At 34.5% G+C, this 21,764-nt stretch overlaps 2 protein-coding genes across 3 annotated transcripts in view; one reads left to right on the top strand and one right to left on the bottom strand.

Annotated features, from left to right (window-relative positions):
• The window catches only part of ZC3H14 (zinc finger CCCH-type containing 14), a 503,257-nt gene that overhangs the window by 86,437 nt on the left and 395,056 nt on the right, over window positions 1–21,764 (top strand). The gene's annotated exons all lie outside the window — the stretch shown is intronic.
• EML5 (EMAP like 5) overlaps window positions 1–21,764 on the bottom strand; it is a 103,700-nt gene that overhangs the window by 57,459 nt on the left and 24,477 nt on the right. For both annotated transcript variants that reach the window (XM_085061588.1, XM_085061589.1), the window contains exons 4-13: window positions 21,417–21,485; window positions 19,071–19,256; window positions 11,643–11,778; window positions 8,652–8,853; window positions 7,419–7,556; window positions 6,417–6,673; window positions 4,247–4,459; window positions 3,169–3,336; window positions 1,818–1,924; window positions 1,267–1,385 (exon numbers count right to left, since the gene is read on the bottom strand). In XM_085061588.1, coding sequence (XP_084917714.1) covers window positions 1,267–1,385; window positions 1,818–1,924; window positions 3,169–3,336; window positions 4,247–4,459; window positions 6,417–6,673; window positions 7,419–7,556; window positions 8,652–8,853; window positions 11,643–11,778; window positions 19,071–19,256; window positions 21,417–21,485 — 1,595 coding nt within the window. The remainder of the gene's footprint in view (window positions 1–1,266; window positions 1,386–1,817; window positions 1,925–3,168; window positions 3,337–4,246; window positions 4,460–6,416; window positions 6,674–7,418; window positions 7,557–8,651; window positions 8,854–11,642; window positions 11,779–19,070; window positions 19,257–21,416; window positions 21,486–21,764) is intronic.

Genomic DNA, 21,764 nt, shown 5'->3' with positions numbered 1-21,764 from the left:
TGGATATTCTGGTCAAGCTTCACTTCTGTTGTGAAGGAAATAACAATAATACCAAAGATCCAGGGCCCTTGCTTGTGCTACATCTTCTTCAGGATCATTTGGTTTTATTCCTAGACCAAATTTTAAAGACTACATGCAGTGGCTACCCACCTTAATGCATTTTATACACAGATATAAAAATCTTCAACTGAGAATTCTGGAGCACCAAAAAGAGAAATTAAAAAACAACTCTGTACCAAGCTTCCCAGTTGTCATTATTTTCAAAGCTATTACTCAGACTACATACAGACAAAATTGCTGAGTTGAATATTGACTAGTCTTAGCCAATTAATTTATTAACCTTTCCATGTGGAGCCCTACTAAAATTGTTTAAGTGCCATTACAAAGACAGACAGGATCAGTAACTCATCGGTGCATTTAGTTATATCTGAAAAGAAGCTGTATTCCTGCAAAGAGATTTCTTTTGAAAGGAAAACTTTATTTGCAATCTTAATTGAATTGCAGTCTTAAATGAATAAAGGCTTTTGTTTTTGTATCAAGAGAATTTGTATTTCTGATCATTATTTTAGTGCAGTAACATCTATTACCAGTTTGCTTTAAAATACCACATCTTTGTCTGATAAAAATTCTTCACTTTTGAAGAATTATGGGAGACTACTAATCCTAAAGATGAAATCATAAGATTTCAAGGATGCATCTGAAAGTCATTCTGCTAATCAAATTAGCACCAAAAAGAGAATAAACTCATTTTTTACAAACTTACAAGCCCTATTAAGAATTAAATTTAATTCCTAAACTAACAGAGGAACATGTAAGTTGTTTCAGACTAGGTACAAAGAGTTTATAATTTTATTTAATAAATCACTGCTAGAAACACCACTTTGTACAGAACCCAGTCACCTTCAATGACACAATGTTTCTATTCTAGCTATCAAAATAATACATCAAAGAGACCTATTGCTTTCCAGATACTGAAAAGTATAGGTGAAACTACTGAATACTTTATTCAGTCACATGTATTCAAGCAATAAATACCAGCTAAAGTTTCGGTGCAAATTCACTTCAGAATTCATGTGTAAAATTAGTATGTGGGCATCAAAGCTTTCTATGTACTTAATGTAGATTTATTTCTACAGATATAAATAAAAATAGTAAATCATAAAGCAACAGACCTAAAAGTCTTTGATCAGATTATTAAATTATAAACACCAATCTACAAAACCAAACAGTCTGCTTGTATATTTTAAAGAATCCTAGTTTGCATACCCATGAACAAAATGTAGTCTTATACTGTTCCCTGGAGCTCGCTCACGTCTCTTAGAAGCTGCACTTTTTCTTTTTTCTCTGCATTGCTCTTTAAGTTGAGGTAGATCTTCTTTGTAAACCTGTAAGAAAAAGGATACTTGAAAATTAAAAAATTAATCAGAAAAACATGTTTCTGAGAATTCAGCCACAGGTATCACTCAGAAAAGTGTTATTCTGACATAATTGAAAAAATACCCCTCCAATACCTGTACTAAGTGATTATATAGTGCAACTTGAGTTTAGTCTGCCTTCTAGGAATACATGTAATAATTTTCCTCCCTGTTAGTATTATCGTTAACATTAACATTAATATATTAATTTTATATTAATATACATTATTAATTACCATATTTTAATAATATTGATCTTTTGAATGCATCAGATTAAAAAAATTCTAAAGGTTTAGGTCAGTTCCTGTGCAGTTCCCCAGTTTTCAGATTTCAACAGTCTTCATAAACGACCATCTGAAAGCCTGGGAAGCTTCCAGCTGCCATGGAAATGAAAATCTTTACCTGTCGACGATAGGTGATTTGTGTCTCTTGTTCAATTTCAGAGTCCAGCTCTGGAACATCAGACTGATCTGAATCTGATTCATCACTATTAGAATCAACCAGACTCTCTGTTACCAAGAAAACAAAAAAATTAAGCAATCTAAATTACAAACCAGAAAGTGTTTAAAGAAACTGATTAAAGTTTCTAATTTGCTAGTTAATACATACATTAACTACAACATAAACTGCTAATAATTGACAAGAACAATTCTGTTGCTATGTAAGAAATAAGCCATAATTATGATAATTTTGGGTGTTGAAGTGAGTAAGTTTTCATTTTTTTTATTATGTTTCATTATTTTATCAACTTTAATGTTAGGAGGAAAGGAAAAAAGAACACAATGAAATACTGAGTATAAAGCAGAAACTAAGAATTGCACTAAATTAACAAAGGGTCCAAAGAGAAACTTATGTTAAAGTGAGCCACTGATGTGAGTGTAAGTTCTTCAAGTATGTTAGGGTGAGGGAAAAAAATTATAGACGGGAAGAAAGGGGTAAAATTTTTTGTGACCACAGAGAAAAAGTGTAGTCATTTAAAGTTTGACATGTAGGAAGAGCTTATTATTGTTTCCTTCTGCATTTGTCACTGACAAGTTCAGCATTGCATCTGTATTCATTTACCTATTTGCTGGATCCACACTGATACATATTCATCTGATCTGAGCAATTAAATGGTGAAACAGCCTATTTTATTGTAACTCTATATACTTATTTCCCCAAAGGATTCTATAAATTCCTTTAGGAATTTCCAAGGGAGGCTCAGTTAACTGTTTTGATTTTAGAAAATGCTGTCATGAGAACAATTGTTGTATTAATCACTAGTGGAAACATGATCTTGATTTTTTCCCAAACATTAAACAACTATATCCTGCTATTAAAAAAAAATCAGTTATAATACTTAAATTATCATCTAAATACTTCAAATTTTTAATCAAATTAATATAAAAACCTATTTTTCCAGTGACACCTCAGCATCCAGTTGTTGTCAATTTAGTGCAGGATGATATGTACAGAATTCAGAAATTCCTATCTACGATATGAACTTTTTAAATTTTCCTTGGCAAAGGAAACGCAGCAGTGAAAGGTTTTTCACACTCTTGCTAGCCTGAACTCACAGGGTACTGGCAAGTATTAGGCAACTCTATCAGGTGCTTCAGGCACCTGCGAAGCTTAAAGAACAGCAACTGTTATAATTGTGCAGACTGACAATTTTGAATATTTCTTTCAATACTTGCACCAAAGAATTTTCCTTCTCTTTTAGCCGCCCTGCCTTCCACCATTTTTTGGGTGATTTTTTTAGTCAGTTACTTACCCTGGGGTGCTATATGGAGAGTGTCCTTCAACTTCCTGTCAGGGACAAACTTCCACTGAAAGACAGAATGATCAGCTCCCCCGATGGAAACAACCCACTGGTGATCGTGAGACCATCTGACGTTTGTTACGTGAGCAGAATGACCAAGATATTTTTTAAACTTTGCTCCTAGAACAAGAATAACAATCTCTGTCAAGATTTGTGAAATAAATGTTTCAGAAGCCCCTCAGAAAATCATATTAAGGAGCACTCAGAAAAAGCAGTGTTTAATAAAGATATTCTAATTACTAGTGATACTTTAATTAATTTTCCATTTTTCAGCAATTTTAATCTGTATATAAGATACATTCTTAAGTTTAGGTTCCAAAACACAATATCTTAACCAATTTAAACACAAGAATATTAGACAAATGATAATGCTCTATGAGGTGTACTAGAGATTTGAAAAATTTCATTGTATTGATTTTGTTTTACTTTTCACAAACCAAGATTTTGACAATTATTACTTCCACATTGAAAAAATACAGTTCTTTAAATCATGTATATTTAGGTCTGTGAAAACACCCCCATGTATGTGCTTGTAGCATTGGCTCCCACTGCACAATCTGAGTGCTAAGCACTTCTAGCAATTCATCTCCTCCCACGTTCAGCAGCAGTAGAATTGGTAGTAGTAGTGCAGCTACATCAAGTTAACATTTTCACTGCTACAGAACTACAACACAATGATTGGAGGAGTTACTGAAGAAGTGCCTAACAGCACTCCATTGTAAAGATATTTTTTAGACCAGAAAGTCTTCATTGTTTAAGAGCTGTTGGAAGAACTTCATTCTAGACACCATTCACATTTAATGCTGGCTACAACTGCATGGATGGGTTTTAGGGTTTGTCTTCAAGCTTCACATACTTAAAGAAACGCTCTGTGTGTTGTGTTTTTTAAGACTGATATTCCCCCATTTTTTTAAAATTCTTTTTGCAAAAAGTGGTATTAAAAACCATTTCATTTCCCAGTCTTCTATTACATTTTTCTTGAATAGCCACAATTAAAAATATGCTTATAATTGAATTTAAAAGGCACTACCTTTTCTTAGACATGGATATCGAAAGAGCTTTACTATTCCATAATCATCAGCTGTAACCATAACTTGCCCAATAAAATTCGCATCCACAGAATTTATATCATTTATATCTGAATATTTGGGCCAGATTCCATTAACTTCAAGGCCAGAAACACAGGTCCATGATGCCCACTGAATGCCTTTCAATTCCTCCTTATTTGTTACTTCTTTTCCACCTAAGAACAAAAATAAAGAGCCATTTTTCAATATTCACCTATGCAATTTTAAAGAATGTAACATTTTTAAAAAGTCTCCAGAAATCAAGTGGGACAGAATTAAAAACCAACTTCTGAAACTGTCCTGATCAAGTATTCCCTATTATGACCAACATAGTAATAAGTATCAGTAATAAGGCTTCTCAAGACTATTTAACAAGAGATCATAGGTTTGGTAGTTTATATTTTTTATAATTTCCTGGTATCTCCTTGAGGCTGTGTTGTTTTTAAAATATTTATCAAAAATACATGTAGTCACTCTAAGATAAAGTTCATAAAAATTCTGTTGCTGAATGATTCTAGAAACTTGGATTATTTATAGAAAGAACTGAAAGATTCATATCTGGACACTGTAAATTATTAAAAATACCGATTTTATCCTTAGGTCCTTGTTACATTATTTCACACCAGCTGTATCTCTAATGAGATTGATCCAATCCCACAGAGTATCAGCTGAGGAACTGAGTCAGACCAAAGGCCCATTTAATAAATATTGTGTCTTCTGGAAAGGCCAGAAGCCAAGGGCTGGAGCAATGCAAGAAAAGTGCAAGCAAATGTAAAAGCTGTGAGTCAGAGTGAACACAGACCTGCAGAAGGTGAGCAGGATGACAATTCACTTCTCAGCCTTTCAACCACTAATCCATGTAAACAATGACTACCAATACTGGTTATATCCATAACTAAGTCCTACAGATCTTGTACCAGACAACTGTAATTTCCTTAATTCACAGTGGAATTCCAAGAGTTACACAATTTGACCATTATTTTGAAATATTTAGGAGATTCCTCTAACTCCACTGATTTTGTTTAACTTTTTTCATAAACAAGGTTTCACAATCCCACATTCTAACATATGAAGAAATTCCAGATCAAAAGCTGCCTATATAAGCCCAAAATTTTCCTCCTCTGTGTATTTGTTACTGTCTTAATTAAATTCTCGCTATCTTTTCTTACACATCTCCTGTCGCATTCAGTGCACAGAATCAAACTTTTGCATAGAATGAATTAGATGCTTCAGGAGAGGGTCATAAAAATCTCCAAGGATCTGTGAATAATGTGCCGTGCAAAGCACAAATCTTGTATAACAATGAAGGGGCAATATGGAAAGTGGTGATGATAATACACAGTTACTACAAAAACAGGTACTACAAAGATGATTAGGAAGAATATAGAATGATATTACGTAAAGTGTATGCAACAGACAGAAGTCAAGCCTTGTGATAAATACTGCCACTGGCATATTCTAATAAGGGCTATTTAAATTTCAAGCTTTAGGATATTATGATATGTGCACACGTCCTCAACAGACAGAACTACCTTGACAGAAATTATTTCAAGAGTATGGGACAGTTAAGTCAAGTTTTCAAGAGAATTGTCTTGAAAGCACTTTCAATAATGGGGTTGTCACAAAATTCCTCACTTAAACGCTCTTTTAAGTTGAATTCCTTAGTCTGCTGCAAACCAAATGCTTCTTCTGAGCTGCAACATGCTGATTTTCCCCCACATTTTAAAAAACTATACAGTGCAATCAAATGACAACTCATTTACTATCCAAGCTCCATAAGTACAAAGCTATTAAGCTATTGTAAAATTTACTTTAAATGCTGTGTTTTAATTCTTCTAAAAGAAGTGGTAGCAAAAATTAATTTTGAGAAATAAATTGTAACTCAGCATCTCTAGTGTGAAAAGATATATTGGAAAGAAGAGTAAACATATAAGGATGAAAATACTTCAGTAACTTTGCCAGAAAAATGCTGTACTTATTCAAACATGGCAAATACTTTTATGAACTTACAAAAAACTTTCTCTATTACCCCATTCTTTGAGCCACGATTTACACTTGGCTTCTTTTACAAAACCACTACATGTTATTTCTGTAATAAGTAACAAATATCATAAAGGCAACTCAGAATCTTACTTGGCATTCTGTAAAAAAGTCTCTTTCCATTGCCATCATTGGTCTGTAAGTATTTACTGTCTGAAGACCAATCCATATGCGTGATGAAACTTAAGGATCCAATACATTCCCCAACTTTCTTGTATCGCTGAACAACACCATATATATCCACAGAGCTGTCATTGGAACCAACAGCTAGGAAATTCCCATCTGGAGAATATTTGAGTTCATGAATAGCTTCTTTCCTGTCTTTGATATGAACAACCTCAGTCATATCTCTGTAGTATGAAAGAAAGCATGTCATAAGTAGAGAAGAGCCTCATCACACTGTCAAGTTCCCAGAAAAAGAACAAAACAGATTGTGAAATCATATATTGAACTTAACTATCCTGTGTGCAAACACAACATTGCTGTTTCTAGAGTTGGTTAGGGCCTCATGGAAAAAAGGTAATGAAACATTGACAAAAGAAGGTGCTTCACTGGGCTGAGGGACAGCAAACAAAAGCAACTGTTCAAACCGGGTCCGCAAGAAAACTTCATCAGGTAGATTAGGAGATCTTTATTCACCCAGGGAAGGAAACTTCATGACATGAGACACAGATCTCATTTTCCCTTTAAAACTGTGGGATCACAGCAGCACAAGAGAGCCCTGGTTTTGTACACAGGATGTGCTGACAGCAGAATTCCAACACATGGAAACAATTTAGGAAGTAATGAAAATTTATTTCTTAGTAATTCAAGGATAATTAATAAATATAAAACCTAAAGTAAAACATTTCCCAGAACACTGCCACTCTCTGCAAATAGGCCAATATACTTTTTCAAATGGGTTGTTATAGAATGATATGAATTTATGTAGCACACATTTAAAAAATCTGAGCACCCCCTGTAATCTAAAACAAAACGTTAAGTGTCCACATGCATGGCCACAACAGTATAAATACACATACAATGCATAAAAGCAACTAGATAACCTGCTTGAAAGAGTTAATAATGGATCTGTTTTTAAAGTTTGTAACATACCTGACTCGAAGCACAGTGAAAGAGCCATCCTTCATTCCAAGGGCGAGATGGATTCCATCAGTACTAACCGCGGCACAGCGAATGGGTTCCTCCATGTTGCACCGGGCAATCAGAGCATGGTCTATTAAACTCCAAATTCTAAAATAAAGCAATGATTTCAAATTAAAAAAAGGGGTGTGCAGCTTTGTTATAGGTAAGATGAAGCCCACAGTTTCTGCAGAATGCTGGACCTGGAAGTGTCCTATTTTAAAATAATTTTACACAGGGAAAATTAAGATATAAGTGCAAATTTTGCATAGAACACAAAATAATCTTATTTTTTAAAAGGTGGGAATATTTCTAATGAGAAAATGTGGGTACAGATTAATTTTGACTTTCTGAATATAAAAAGTTATAAGATATGACAATCTATACTTTTAGATCCCTCCTGCAAAAAATCCACTATTTTGCTTATCATTTTAGCCAAGGATATTATATAACAATTAAAGACTTTGATAAGTATAAACAACTTTTTCTATTAAAAAGTCATTATTGATAACTCATTATAACCGATAATATTACAATATGAAAGTTTTTACAACAACATACATCTATTATTTACAAGATATATCTGGACATTGAGAGTATTATTTCAATATTAAAAATTAAATTACTGATTTGGTTAACCATGCTACGCTTAAGATATTTGACAAGAATGCCAACACATTTAACTTACAAGAAAGAAAAGGTGGTTTTGACCCCCAAAAAACCAGAGATGAACTTGTAAAAGAGAGTAATTTACTGGGCTTCCTGAGCACTCATATTCTGTTTAAAAAGCATACATTAGGTTTGATGAAATTCACCAATTAAAAGTTAATTCGCAGCATTTGGAAAAGTGAATATGGTAAGAATAAAATGTGTATGTTTTTATTGCAATTCCTTTTCATTGCAAGCTGTGAATGCTTAACATACCTCCTGAAAAGGAAAGACTTAAAGGATACTTGTCTCTGAGTGCTCTAAATGAAATGTTAAACTAAATGAAATGTTTTCAAATTTCACACATGGGGGGTTTTGGGAAATATATACTTCCACTGTATTTTATTACTGGAGAGCACTAATTTCCTGCATAAATTAACTGTAGAAGTACATCAATGCCACATTTTAATACCTTTAAAATGTTTACATTTCAGTTAGGTTACCTACAAGATGAGCTGTTTGTGTAAAACTGTACAAAACAAACAAACAAGATTTAACCTGACTGATCGATCATCGCTTCCAGTCATGGCCAGGGGTTTTGTAGGATGGACAGCCAAAGCCCACAGCTCTCCTTCGCAGTGCCCCTGCATTATCAGGAAAGGCTTATTACGCTCATGCACCACAATTTCAAAAATTTCACTATCTTGTGTCCCAACGAGTATATGGTCTCCTCTCCAGCAAACACTTCTGACAGAGAGACCTGCAGAAGAGATTGTTACTGAGACACATCCTCAGAACTTGTAAAACTAAAGTAGCAAATGACAGAACATAAAAGCAAGAAAATGTCAAGAAGTATCTATATACCTTCTCTTATCCCTGGATTTACTTCCTTTACTCTTTTTATCTGTTTCATAGATAGTGGCATATTGCCCTTGAACATAAACTTTTTAAATTTAGTATTAAAAAATTTCTAAAATAAAATGTGAGTCTTATTTTAATGAAAGACAAATATAGTACTGCCATTTGCAGCTGAAATTATGCCTTTAATATATGTACAGTTCAACGAAGGTAGCAGGTAATAAAAATTTCTGATCAAACCATGGACTTCAGTACTAGGTAGGTGAACCTAAATTATGTAAGTGACAGAAGCATCAGTGGAACTAGCATTAAATTATGTAAGTGACAGAAGCATCAGTGGGACTAGCATTATATATAAGACAGCCATAGAGCCCAATTCTTTTTAACATCTTAATAGTAAAATTATTTTTCCTACTAAATAAAAAATAACAATAAATCAAACTGAAACAACATATAGAAAGTTGAAAAGGATTTATGATGGAATTTAACGTGCATTCCTAACAACTGAATTAGTTTCTAGGCTTATAGTGAAGGTAAGCACTTACAGGCCTTGTTTGTAGGTAAGGCTGGGAATCATAACATGTAAGTTAGGTGATTTTACACTGTAAACTCAGTCTTAGGAATATGCACCTTTTAAAGCAGGCTGTCTTTATTACATTCTGATAATGCAATTCAATTTTGCCAATTTGAAATGTACATGACCAGATGGTAGCAATGCTTAATTTAACTAGCCCACTTTGCCTAAACACTGATTTTTGTGGACAACAGCTCAAAAATACCTTTGAAAAACTACTATGAATTAATATGTGAGACAAAATTATATCTAATAGATAAGAGAAAGAAGTATTTTAATGGTCTAGGTTGATGTGCTTTTGAAAAATATTTTTATCTATGTAGAGGGTAAAGAAAAGCCTAATGTTACTAATTTTACATTGGAAAAAAACTGTATGACTCACAAACGGTGAATGGTGGGCTAATGGGCCAGTGTGGTGCATCTGCATGGCTGTTTTGAGTCTGACAATGCAAGCTCCCAAAGCAAAGCTCCTGATCATGCCTATTTAACAAGCTTTACATTACAAGGTAGGCTTGAAATGCAAAAATAAAGAACTGCCTCCACATGAAGCAAAACAACGTACTCCAGGAGTGCACTCAGTACATTCCAAGTGCAATGCAGTGCTCAGTCTACTGAAGCAGACTGGAGTTGATGCCCCTCAAACACCACTCAAAATGAACATCTATCGTGCTACTCGAACTGCCCCCAGCATCTCTCTCACTTTACAGATTTGATCTGTTGATTGTACTGATGAATATAAACACCTTACCATTCAGTCCTATAATTTAGATATTATATGGCTATACTCTCTACAATGATTTAAAAACAAAGAAACAACCAACCAGAAATTTAATGAAGGATGATTAAGACACCTATTCCAGTAATTTGGAACTTCTTGGGGTGGAGTGAGACATTTTGAAGTACAATGTGACTATTTGGAGAATATATAGAGATTCATCTAATTGCTGCGAGGTATTCACAAGGATACAGAACTTGAGTTCATGTTCACAGATAAAATTACCAAGAGATAAGATACAGGACTAGCAGAAAATGCAATTAAGAAAATGAGCAAAAGGACAGGTCATAAAGGCATTCCTCAAAAGTATATAGGAAAAAAGAGAGAAGGGAAAAATGTCAGGAAACTCATTTTATTCAAGGTGAGATTTAAAAAAATCTACTTGCTCTGTCATGGGCTTTGACAAGGCAAAAGTTTATGGTATGAGTCTGTTACTCAAAAGTAAAGCAGACAAACTGGAGTGGAGAACAAGCTTGAAAGAATGAGACAGGGCATCAAACACAGTTTTCAGCTACATGCATCAGAACTGAGAAGCAGCACCTGAGTAAATTTAAATTTAAAACAGAGCAACTCTACTGTAGGGCATATTTAAAACAAAATGTGTTCTATCTTGTTGCAATACTTCACAATCTTTGTGGGAATGCCATGCCAATTACAGCACACAAACACTTCACTTGTAATTAGTTATGTATTGACCCTGAGTATGTGATTGCTATCAGACATTCTAGCACATTTTTAAATTCTTGGCAAGATATTAAAAAATAACAAAAGTGACTGGGGGCGAAGAAAACCAAATGCCAACAAGTGCAATATTGTAAGTAACATTAGTGCTTCAGTATATGTTTGTATTCTTCTAAATCATTACAGCAACAATATCTGGAACACTCTGTGTAAAACTTTAGCATGACGTGAACTGTAACTGAAGTCATAAGTACAAATAAGAAGTGTTTTAAGGTCTTTGAAACTGTAGATAACTTCCAAATAGTTTTAATGAAAATTTGCGTAACTAGGAAATGAAATTTTTGTACTCTATTGTTTTTCATTATAGATCTCACTGTCTCCTTCAAGTTCTCTTACAACCCTGCTGTTCCTTGTTAAAAACTGCTGTGCTCTAGAAACAATGTGTACAAAAAAATTAAATCTGTGTCTACATCTTAGTCATATGGGGTTTTTTGTAACAGTAACTGTAACCTTCCTACTAGGGGGCATGTCTATTTCTAGCAAATAGCTCATAGGAACATATATAAAACAACCTTTTTTGGTTTTAAAGTCTTTCTTTGTTCAAAACACTGATAAATTTCCTTTCTTATTGACATATTGAAAGCGATGAACTTCTCTTTACCTTTATATCCCTGGTCTGTTTCCCTGAGATCAATCACAGTAATTGGTTTAAAACTTAAGTCCCACAAGCGAACACAGCCATCCCTGCCACCAGTGGCAAACCCCTCTTCACATGCATTCATGCTGAAAATTCCTGCCTAAAGAAAGAAGGAAGTTATTTTTAACAACATACACAGATTACAGAAAACCAGTATGCAACAAATACAAGCTTCAAATATGAGAGTCAGAAATGGAAACAAACTCAAAACAAGCAGAATTAACAATTGATAAACAGTAAGAGAACTGGTGCAAGAATTCTTTCATCCTGATGATTATCATCATAGTGATGCTTCTTCTTATCCCTAGAAAGAGCTTAGTTTCATATCCTCTTGCCATAGGACCATATCCAACTCTAACTCTGTTAGGCTTGGTTAAGGGCTTTTGCTGCTATTACTCAACTGCTATGCAACAATGCAAAAAACAGCTGGGATTTTTTTTATTTTAAGCCAAGAAAGATTGGTTTAAAATTTAAGTTTAGAAATAAAACATAAGAAAAAACAGTGATCATGCTACACCATTGAAAAATTAATATAAGTTTTATTTTAAAAGTGAACATCAGGAAACAAAACCTAATCCATTTTCTTCAACTCACTTTACATGTTTTCTTTCGGATAACAAAGAGGCAAGGATGACATATGTAGTATTAAAATAAAGATACTATAGCCACATAGCCACTATATTTGATTTAACATGATGCATATCTAAATAGCACCCACACTATTGCTTTTATTTTAATTACCTACACAACTCACCAGTCTTATGTTCAGAAATAACTCTCACATTTCAGTAAGCAAAGCTACTGAAAGGCCAACTTTAGCTGATAAGCCTATGAGAAGTTTAAAAAATTGCTCTTTATTTATTTAAAGTATGTAATATTCAGCTATGACAAAAATAAACAAGAGAGCATTAGAAACAATGGAAGAGAAAATCTGTCTCTAACTCCTGTCCAAAAGAAGGTAGAACAGCCAAAAATATACATATATCTTCTACAATACTGGTCTGAAATTTCAGTTTTGTAAATAAGTAAATGTAAAGTTCCAACATTTAGGTTAGGGGTTCAGATTTTAAAGTAACGAAGCATATTAATCCCAAAGCTGAAAGCAATTTGCAAATGAGAGATTGGCTTTAGTGGGAAAACAAAGCCATATGCTCACAGAACAAATTAGGATAGAGTGTTGTGACTTATGAGAATTCTGGGGTACTCATGACTATTCTCTCCTATCAATATGTTTTTTCTTCTTAAATTACAACTAGGAAAAATATAATAATGGACTGGTCATAATGAAATATGGATTGTGCTTGCTTTTCTAGCATCAGGTAACAAGGATATAATTTTTCACATTAAGAAGAAAGAAATCTCTCGGCTTTCACAAAAAAAAAAGAAGCCGACTATAATGCCAAATGGCAATCAAAACTAAAAGACTAGGGTGACAGAACTCAAATTCTTTGGCACATCATGTCCATTCTCAAGAAAAAGACTTTTATGACAAGTCACATTTTCAGGAGCAGTAGATATCTAAACAGAAATGTACTGGAATTTTTAAGTCATAAGCAGATTAGAAGGCTAACTCCCATTATCTCTAACATCCTGAAAATCCTCTTCCTGTTTCTTTAGGAGCCTAGAGGTTTTTGAAAATACAACACAAACTGCACTTCTTTCACTCCATGTGGGTCTGTCTGTTTTACTGCATTAACCCTTAACATTGCAAGAAGTCTTACGAGAAGCAGCTGAGGGAGCTTATTTGTTCAGCCTGGAGAAAAGGAGGCTCAGGGGTGACCTTAGCACTCCCTGCAACTGCCTGATAGGAGGCTGTAGCCAGGTGGAGGTTGGTCTCTTCTTCCAGCTGACGAAACAGGATGAGAGGAAATGGCCTCAAGTTGCACCAGGGAAGGTTTAGATTGGATACTAGTAAAAATGTCTTCACTGAAAAGGTTGACAGGTATTGGAACAGGCTGCCCAGGGAAATCCTAGAGGCATAATCCCTGGAAATGTTCAAAGAACAGGTGGATGTGGCACTTGTGGATAGGGTTTAGTGGTGAACACAGCAGTGCTAGGTTGACAGTTGGACTCGATGATCTTGGTGGCCTTTTCCAACCTTAATGATTCAATGATTCTATTGCCATGGAATAAATAAAAGTCTAGAGGAATTTCAGCTCATTTTGTAGCATATGTTGAATTCTGCCCAAGTTTAAGTCTCTTAAAGCTCTTTTTGGAATGCAATCTTGATAATAGAATTATTTTCTTTTCTCTAATTAACTCCTTCCAAAATCCATTATTTAATTAGTCAGCATTAAAAAAATAATCAGACATTTGTTAATGTGGGAGCTGGCAGAATGCTCTGAAGATAAGATCAAGTGGATCTAGCATTAATCTGTTTTCCATTCCACAGAATACCCTTATCTTGAAAAGGACATACTGGTTGTCAAGGAGATTTGGCAGATGTGCTTGCTCAATCTCTTGAAATGCAATAGGACACTCTCATTTCAGTCTTTGTGCCACTGGAATAAGAGAATGAGATGAAAACTATTTAAAAAGTCCCTCATTAATGGGGACTGTAAGTATCTAATGGAAAAAGCTGAGCTTTGCTACATTTCATATAATTGTCAGGCTCACACTTTAATGGAGAAAAGACAGATTCTTTGCTGGGATACCTTGGCCAGTAAATCCTCCACTAAATCCTTCCTTCTAAAAACTGTCAAGATTGTTAATGCAAATCAACTTTGGAGTCTTTGTGCTTCTTCTAATCCTTCAGCCTGAAATTGTCATTAATGTAATTTGATTCTTGATGGTCAGAAACCCTCCAGCAGTAATAAGAGGCAAACAACCACACTGACTTTGTTAGATCCAATTGAATATGAGCCACAAAGACTGACTATGCTTCTGAATGAAAATAAAAGATGTGGATCAAAAACTCCCATCTTAAAAGTTATGAAGCTTGACATACAGACTGCATTCTTCTTTTACAAATTTTTCATTGCACTTCCTAATGAACATGAAAATTCCGGAAATAATATCTCAAACGGATCAGCAGTTTTCTCAGAATGCTGAATATTTCCTGTTTTTCCAACATAACCAGCTGGTATCACATCTGTGTTCCCTCAAATTAAAAAAAAAATTAGTTTAATGAGAGCAAACAAAAAAATAAATGACCAGATCCACCAGAAATTATAGTTGAAAGTTGGAGAAGTACAAAAAGAACTTGACCAAGATGATCCCCACTGCATACTGCATGAATACTTAGCCACTGCTTGAATCCAAGAAGTCTCCAATACTGAGGCAGTTTCTGGTTTTCTATTGCTGCTGGATCTATCTTCTCCCCAATGGACAAAAATCAAGTGTCAGTTTATCTAAATGCAGTTGTTTATATAAAATCCACCACTCTAACTGTGACTATGCAATTCCTAAACCACGTGATGACTGCAGTTAGCTGTAATTAGGACCAAGCTTGGAAGATCATATGGAAACTTCAGAAGCAACTGACAACTACTGAGCAACATGGAGAATAAAGACACTATACCAATACAAAAAGAATTCCAGTGCCTCATTTTTATTCCCAGATATAATACAGGACACAGATGTAATGCATGTAAAGCAACACATATGTTGGGCACTTACTCTGAGACATTGTCTCTCCCAAAATATACTGCAGAGTAAGGAAATAGATTGCAAGTATTTAAGATAGGTGCCAGTGAGTGTACAGTGGCGAGACACTACTGTGAAATGTAGTCTTCCTGTCTAATAAATCATCCATAAAACAGCCTAAAAATGTGCATATTACTATAAAAAAATCGAAGTAATTGTGCATGCACCTCTCACTGGCTAAAAGAAGTGGATACTTACCTTTGAAATCAATGACTAGTCTAAGAGGCAGGAGAAAATACTGCATGACTTAATGTGTCGGTACATGATACCAGCTTAAAACCATTCATTTAAGTTCATTATATTGTTTCCATCTATATTTAATTAGTATCCAACCAACTGACATAGGTGTGCAATAGTTTTAACAGAGTGCCTGTTATTTAACCTCGAGCTTGTTATTTAACCTCAGTTTCTGACATCAATCCACACAACTTTAATGTGTACCTCTGAAAGATTATCTCAAAATTAATTATTCATCCGCTGAAAAAGCATCTTATGTACATTTACTATGCAAGGCAAAGACATAGCACACAAGAATCTTTAAAACATAGCATGTTTTTAAATAACTGTACCATTTTGTTTATACCATATCCGAGTAACATCTCGCATATATATCTTAATAGTCATGGACTACCTTGAATTTAGAACATATAAGGTGTTAAGTGGAAGATTCTATAATCTGTTCTTTGCACTGCTACACAAATGAGACATCTATCAAAAGATTATTTTTTCTATTAGTCAAGGTATTTATTAACTTTCCAGAGCCAGATGCATCATCTCTAAATAACATCATGGAGTATTACCATTGCCAATGAATTTACACATGCTTTCATGTTGTTATTCTTTTAATATTTTCATTATTAGTATTATTATTTAGAGTTTTCCATTGCTATCCATTGTTGCCTGCACATGAACTATTTGCCTTTACTCCTAAACTCTGCTCATTTCCATCTCTTCCCACTTCTCATTCCTACTTTTACATTAAGTGAACTCACTAATCCTCTTCCAGCTAATTCTCCAGTCATCTCAACCTATTTGCTTTCAACTTTTTGTTTCCACTCAAACTCAGATAGGAATCTGCAGGAAACTCTTCTTTCCTCTCTCTACATTTCTTAGTATTGCTATGACTGAAAACAGATAATCCGTCTGAATTAAGAATTCTTATTTTGCTTGTTAGTGCTAAAGTTGCAATCTGTTTCCTTGGTTGCTCATACTGGGAGAGCACGGTTTATTTTTCAAAATGAATTATTCTTAAAATGAAAAATGTCTTTTTCCCTGGGGCAACCATAACAAAGAGAACCAACCTTTGAAAAGAACATGTTTTCTGTATTAATGCAGACAATTCCTTAATAATAACTTAATAAATCTGGGGATGGACAATTTCTCCACATCACTAATGTGCTTTAGAAAATGCTTTCCAGTATCTCAGATATCTACTGTTTATGCTTCAAGAAAAGAATGGTATTTATGCAAATAATGAGACATGTCTTCCTTCAGTAAGTTTACAGTTTTCTTCAAGCCTGTTGAGGCATATTGATGCAGGATGATAAACAGGTATGCAGGGATGACAATTCCAACACTAGCATACTAAAGAGAAATTTATATCAATTCCCTACTAGGAAGACACTGTCCCTTCAACAACATATGTACATCATAAATCTTGTTATTTACACTTGCATTTTCTTTTGAATGGACAAGAAGGACATAACATAAAATCAAGTACAAAGCCATCAAATAGCATGATAATACTTTAGTCAGGCTGAAAAGACTGGCATTCCAAGTTTTCATATGTTGTGCTTAGAGGAGTCTGACAGTATTACCCTTGAAGGTAACTTGTTATTGAAAAACAAGGTTTTATTTTGTTGGAAAGAAGCTTCCACATTTTATTGGGGTTTTTTTCCTCCCTGAAATTGGTGAGATTTGTAGTGACTCTAATCTCTTGTAAAAATGAATTCCAAAGACATGAACTACTGTCCCTACTTGATTTTCAGTACTGCAAAGTACACTTCCATTGAACCTACATGACAGAGCCAAAAATAGAAAGGCTAGATGAGACCTACTCCAAGGTCACCTGAGCTCCATCCATTGATGTTACTGAAGATAAGGAGAACAGCACTTCAAATTTGATCTTGTGGTCATCTAAGAACTGACACAGCACATAAGGGAATCGAGCAACAAGCTCTCATCATCTTGTGTTTATCAGTTGTGTAATTTCACACTTAAACAGCTGAAAAGTACTGCATTATTCTTAGAAATAAACTGTTGTAAATATTCCAAGTAACAAGTATGTTTATATGCAGGAAACCTATCTCCTAGAGCACCAAACAGGATGGGAAAATATTTTGACACCAGTTTTGGACAGGAGACAGTGCATTCTTTCCTCTGAGAATCCAGGTCTGCATATGCATTGTCCAATCATCTTAGGAAAACACAGAATAGAACAGAAGACTATTGAGCCCTTATTATGAAGACTAAAATCAGATCTGAAGTTATAGAGCAAGAATCAGGGATTACTAAAAACTGTAAACATCCCCACATACTTCCTGATTTAGAATTTGGGTCTCCTTGAATACATTTAATATTTCTACAGATGCATAGAGGACAACATGCTTGAGCGTGTATCAGGGTTATATATATATATATGTGTGTACAAATATACATACATACACACACACTTCTATGTATATAAAGAAATTCAAATGCAAAATAAATCTGGGATACTTTCCGCACACACGTTCTTCATAACTATCTGTGTTCATAACCAGACACAGTGTCATTATACAACTGTCTGAATAAGCAGCCCAGTCACTTTTAAATTATTAGCTCATTCAACAAACTGCAATCATCCTGAACGTACATTTCTAAATCTTTTGTAAACCAAGAGTCTCCTTACTCCAACTGACTGCCACACACCCTCCCACACACATATCATTCCTAGCTTTGTCCCCTCCATTCTACCTGATTAAATCAAAGAGTGACTCTTGTACTTCAGTAATGAACGTCAGGCAACCCAGTCCAACAAGCCAGTTAAAATAAACACATTCTTTCAAGCAAGAATCATTAACTGTTATTGATTTTTATCCTAAATTTTGAAGCTGCAATATCAGAACTCATATGAATGTTTTTTCACCCCATGTTAAATTGCTAATAAGGGAAATTCAAATATTATCCAGAAAGTGCAATGCTTTTCAAAACAATAATTAATATTCAACCAGCAAATCATATCGCTTCAAAAAGTGACCTTAGCAGTTTCATACTTCATTGGTTAAACCAACCACAAACGGATTGACTTTGTTTTTAAGGTGATACTTGGACAATTAGAAGTCAAATCCTGCATATTACTGGATGAGTGGTAATGAGGATTTTCACAATTCAATATGCACAAATCAGACTGCAAACCACAAAGTGGGTTTTTTTTGCTGCCTACTTTAATCGCAAACCCATATGTTTGAAATAACATGGAAAATATAAATAAAATTTACATAGTAAAATTATAATCACTTTATAGTCATAGAAAACATTTCAATTTAAAGAAGATATTACCAGGCACTTTGGAAAATTTTTATTAAACTTTCACTGAGATGTCCTCACTTTTCAAAGCTGTATACTGTTCTAAAAAATATTCAGAGAAGACATACTGAGTATCATTGAAACCATTTAGGAATATAGACAAGGTGACCTTGCATTGCCCTTTCCAGCTTCCCAAAAATCTATTAAACATTTAATATTAATTTAGAGAGATATACTTACAGCATGTGCTCCCTGTATTGTCCGTACAAGGTTGATTCCTTTCCATACATATATATCTCCATTCAATGCACCAGAATATGTCACTTCATCCCTTGCACAGGCGAGGCACAGTATAGTCTGGAGATCACCAGTCTTGCCAAAAACACCTCGTTTTGGTGTCAATGAATTGCCACACAAGCTCCAGAACTGTAACATAAAGTGATTTAGAACGATAGCTATTTTGCTAATACCTTATAATTTAATACGTACATCTGAAAGAGAAGCACCTTGCCTGCTAAAGACATCACCATTCATCCCCCTTTTCCCTATGCCATGCCTCAGTTCTCCAGTTTAACAACATTTTATGTTATTAACCAACTTTATCTTTCCACAAAATCAGCATAACAGACAGCTGGGAAGGAACTTCAAGATTTCAGTATGAAATCAAACTAAAATTCTGTCAATAATTTGTGAGTCAGCAGTATTTTCAGTTATTTTTGAAGAGCATAATAGATGATGTAAGACTTCCACGTTGCAAATGCTGCACTTGTACTTAATGTTAGACATTTAAAGACACCACCTCAGCATGTAGATTTCTGATAAGGCTACTACTTGCTCTGTCTGAAAGCAGCTGGTTTTATTACCAGCTAGACTTATTTCTCCTCAGAAGCATGGATCACACAAAGCAGCCATCTAGGGCAGAGGTTTTTAAGAACTTTCTAATAAACCATTGGTACTTGATTGCAGCAATCACACAAGTGTGAATTTCCTCCTACGTCACCCAACACATACCAATGACTCCTAAATTAAAGACATGCAAAGTCTCTTGTCAGAGCACAGTACTTGCCAACTAAGTCTCCAGACACACACTGCAGTTTCTGACTTCTCTGCAAACAAGAAGCACTTGCATACTCCTTTCAAACCGTCCTGTCCAAACATGTAAATGTGCACTGGAAAGTCATGAAGCTGCTAAAGTAATCCAATGCAAAACATGAAAGGATCACTGTCGACAGGTTACTCTTATATTGTCTCAGCATGTTTCCTGTATACATGTTTATGAAACTGTATTTCACAGCAAGTCACTCTGTTATAATCAATTCAGAATTCTGAACAGAGAATTCATATGGGATAATGTAAGCAGTTACCAAGAACAGACTTTTATATCTGCAACACTGTAATTCAGAAATAACCAGAAATAACTAGTACTGATTAGACAAATCCCAGTATCTTAACTAGTTGTACTGATTTTTGCTGGGATAGTTAATTTTCTTCACAATGGCTGGTATGGGGCTGTGTTTTGGATTTGGCTGAACAGTGTTGATAATACAGGGACAGTTTTGTTATGGCTGAGTATAAGGTCCCCTTAGAAAAGTAGGAAAAAAAGATCATTATTAACCAAGTTCTTGGAAAGCTGTAACTGACATGCCAAACACTACGCCAAATCAGATTTATGCAATCTAGCCAACAGATTGAAGACTTTTTCCAGTAAGCTGTTAATACATATTAATCAAAAAGTTTGTAAAAGTTTCACTGTATAAAAAGCAACACATTTTCCCCACCATGGGAACCTACACGTAACAGCAACACAGAACTTCCAAGCTGCCATCTACTGCTGTTACATGGTAACACAGAAAACAGTGCATGGGAGAAAACAGTGACTTTGACTGACATGAAACATGGTTCCTAATCATTGATAATCCTGCTGACAAAGTTAAACCTGAAAAAGAACTTGTTTCTGCATAGCATTTGCTACATGGATCAAGCAGAACATACTTGAAAAAGACATGAACTGTCCAAATTATGAATCCTGTAACAGGTACAGATTGTTCCAAATGACAAAGGTACGAACAACAGCATGGAAAAGAATTAAAAGTAAGGAAAATGCTTGTTCTCTCTCTTCCACTGTCTCCCCATACTCTCTCTAGATGGTAAGAAATGGCTTTTCAACTCATTTCACCTCTGTAGTGCAGCAAATCATCCACTGTTCAAGATTCAGAAAGTTGAGTACCTGGACTCACCTTAAACATGTGCATTCTGTCTTACACTACTTGGGATTTCAAACAGCATGTTTTAGACAACCTAGATTTTAAATTATATTACAATCATTATATATAATGCTACTGACAACTGTTTTGTTCATACTGCATTGCTTCTATCAGGGCACAAAGTCTTTTGAGCAGAGGGTCTGTTTTCCTCTAGAGTAGTCAGATCTGATCCACAACTGCAGTTCCAAGAACTAACATTATTCTTACACAGGATCTTCCATATTATCCTTATATATTCATTTTAGATTCTATTTTTATATATTTTATAGAGTATATGCTACCGCCGCTTATATATTTTATAAATGAACAGTTATTTCATTACCTTGATGTGTTTTACGCCACAGCTGACAAGCTTGTTTGGCTGGTATAAATCCCAAGAAATATCAAATATCTGCATAAAAAAACCCAAGGATGTCAGCAGAGATGGCCTTTCTAGCATGGCACTGTTAAAACAGTAAAAACTTTTAGCAAATTAACAGGGAGACTGAAATGTTTTAAATGGATCTATTGGAACAACTTTTTTATCTTATTCAATACTGAAATTCCAATGTATAACAAATATAGTTCTGGCTTTTTTTTTTTCCCTAGAGTAATTAAAACACATGATAAAACAACATTTAGGTTCATTTACAGACTAGAAAAATTTATGCAATTATTTGCATTTTGATTT

The sequence above is a fragment of the Lichenostomus cassidix genome, chromosome 5, assembly GCF_008360975.1.
Source record: "Lichenostomus cassidix isolate B80296 chromosome 5, HeHo_3.0, whole genome shotgun sequence".
Classification (NCBI taxonomy): domain Eukaryota; kingdom Metazoa; phylum Chordata; class Aves; order Passeriformes; family Meliphagidae; genus Lichenostomus; species Lichenostomus cassidix.
The sequence above is the reverse complement of the archived record's forward strand: the minus strand, read 5'-3'. Positions and strand labels throughout refer to the sequence as shown.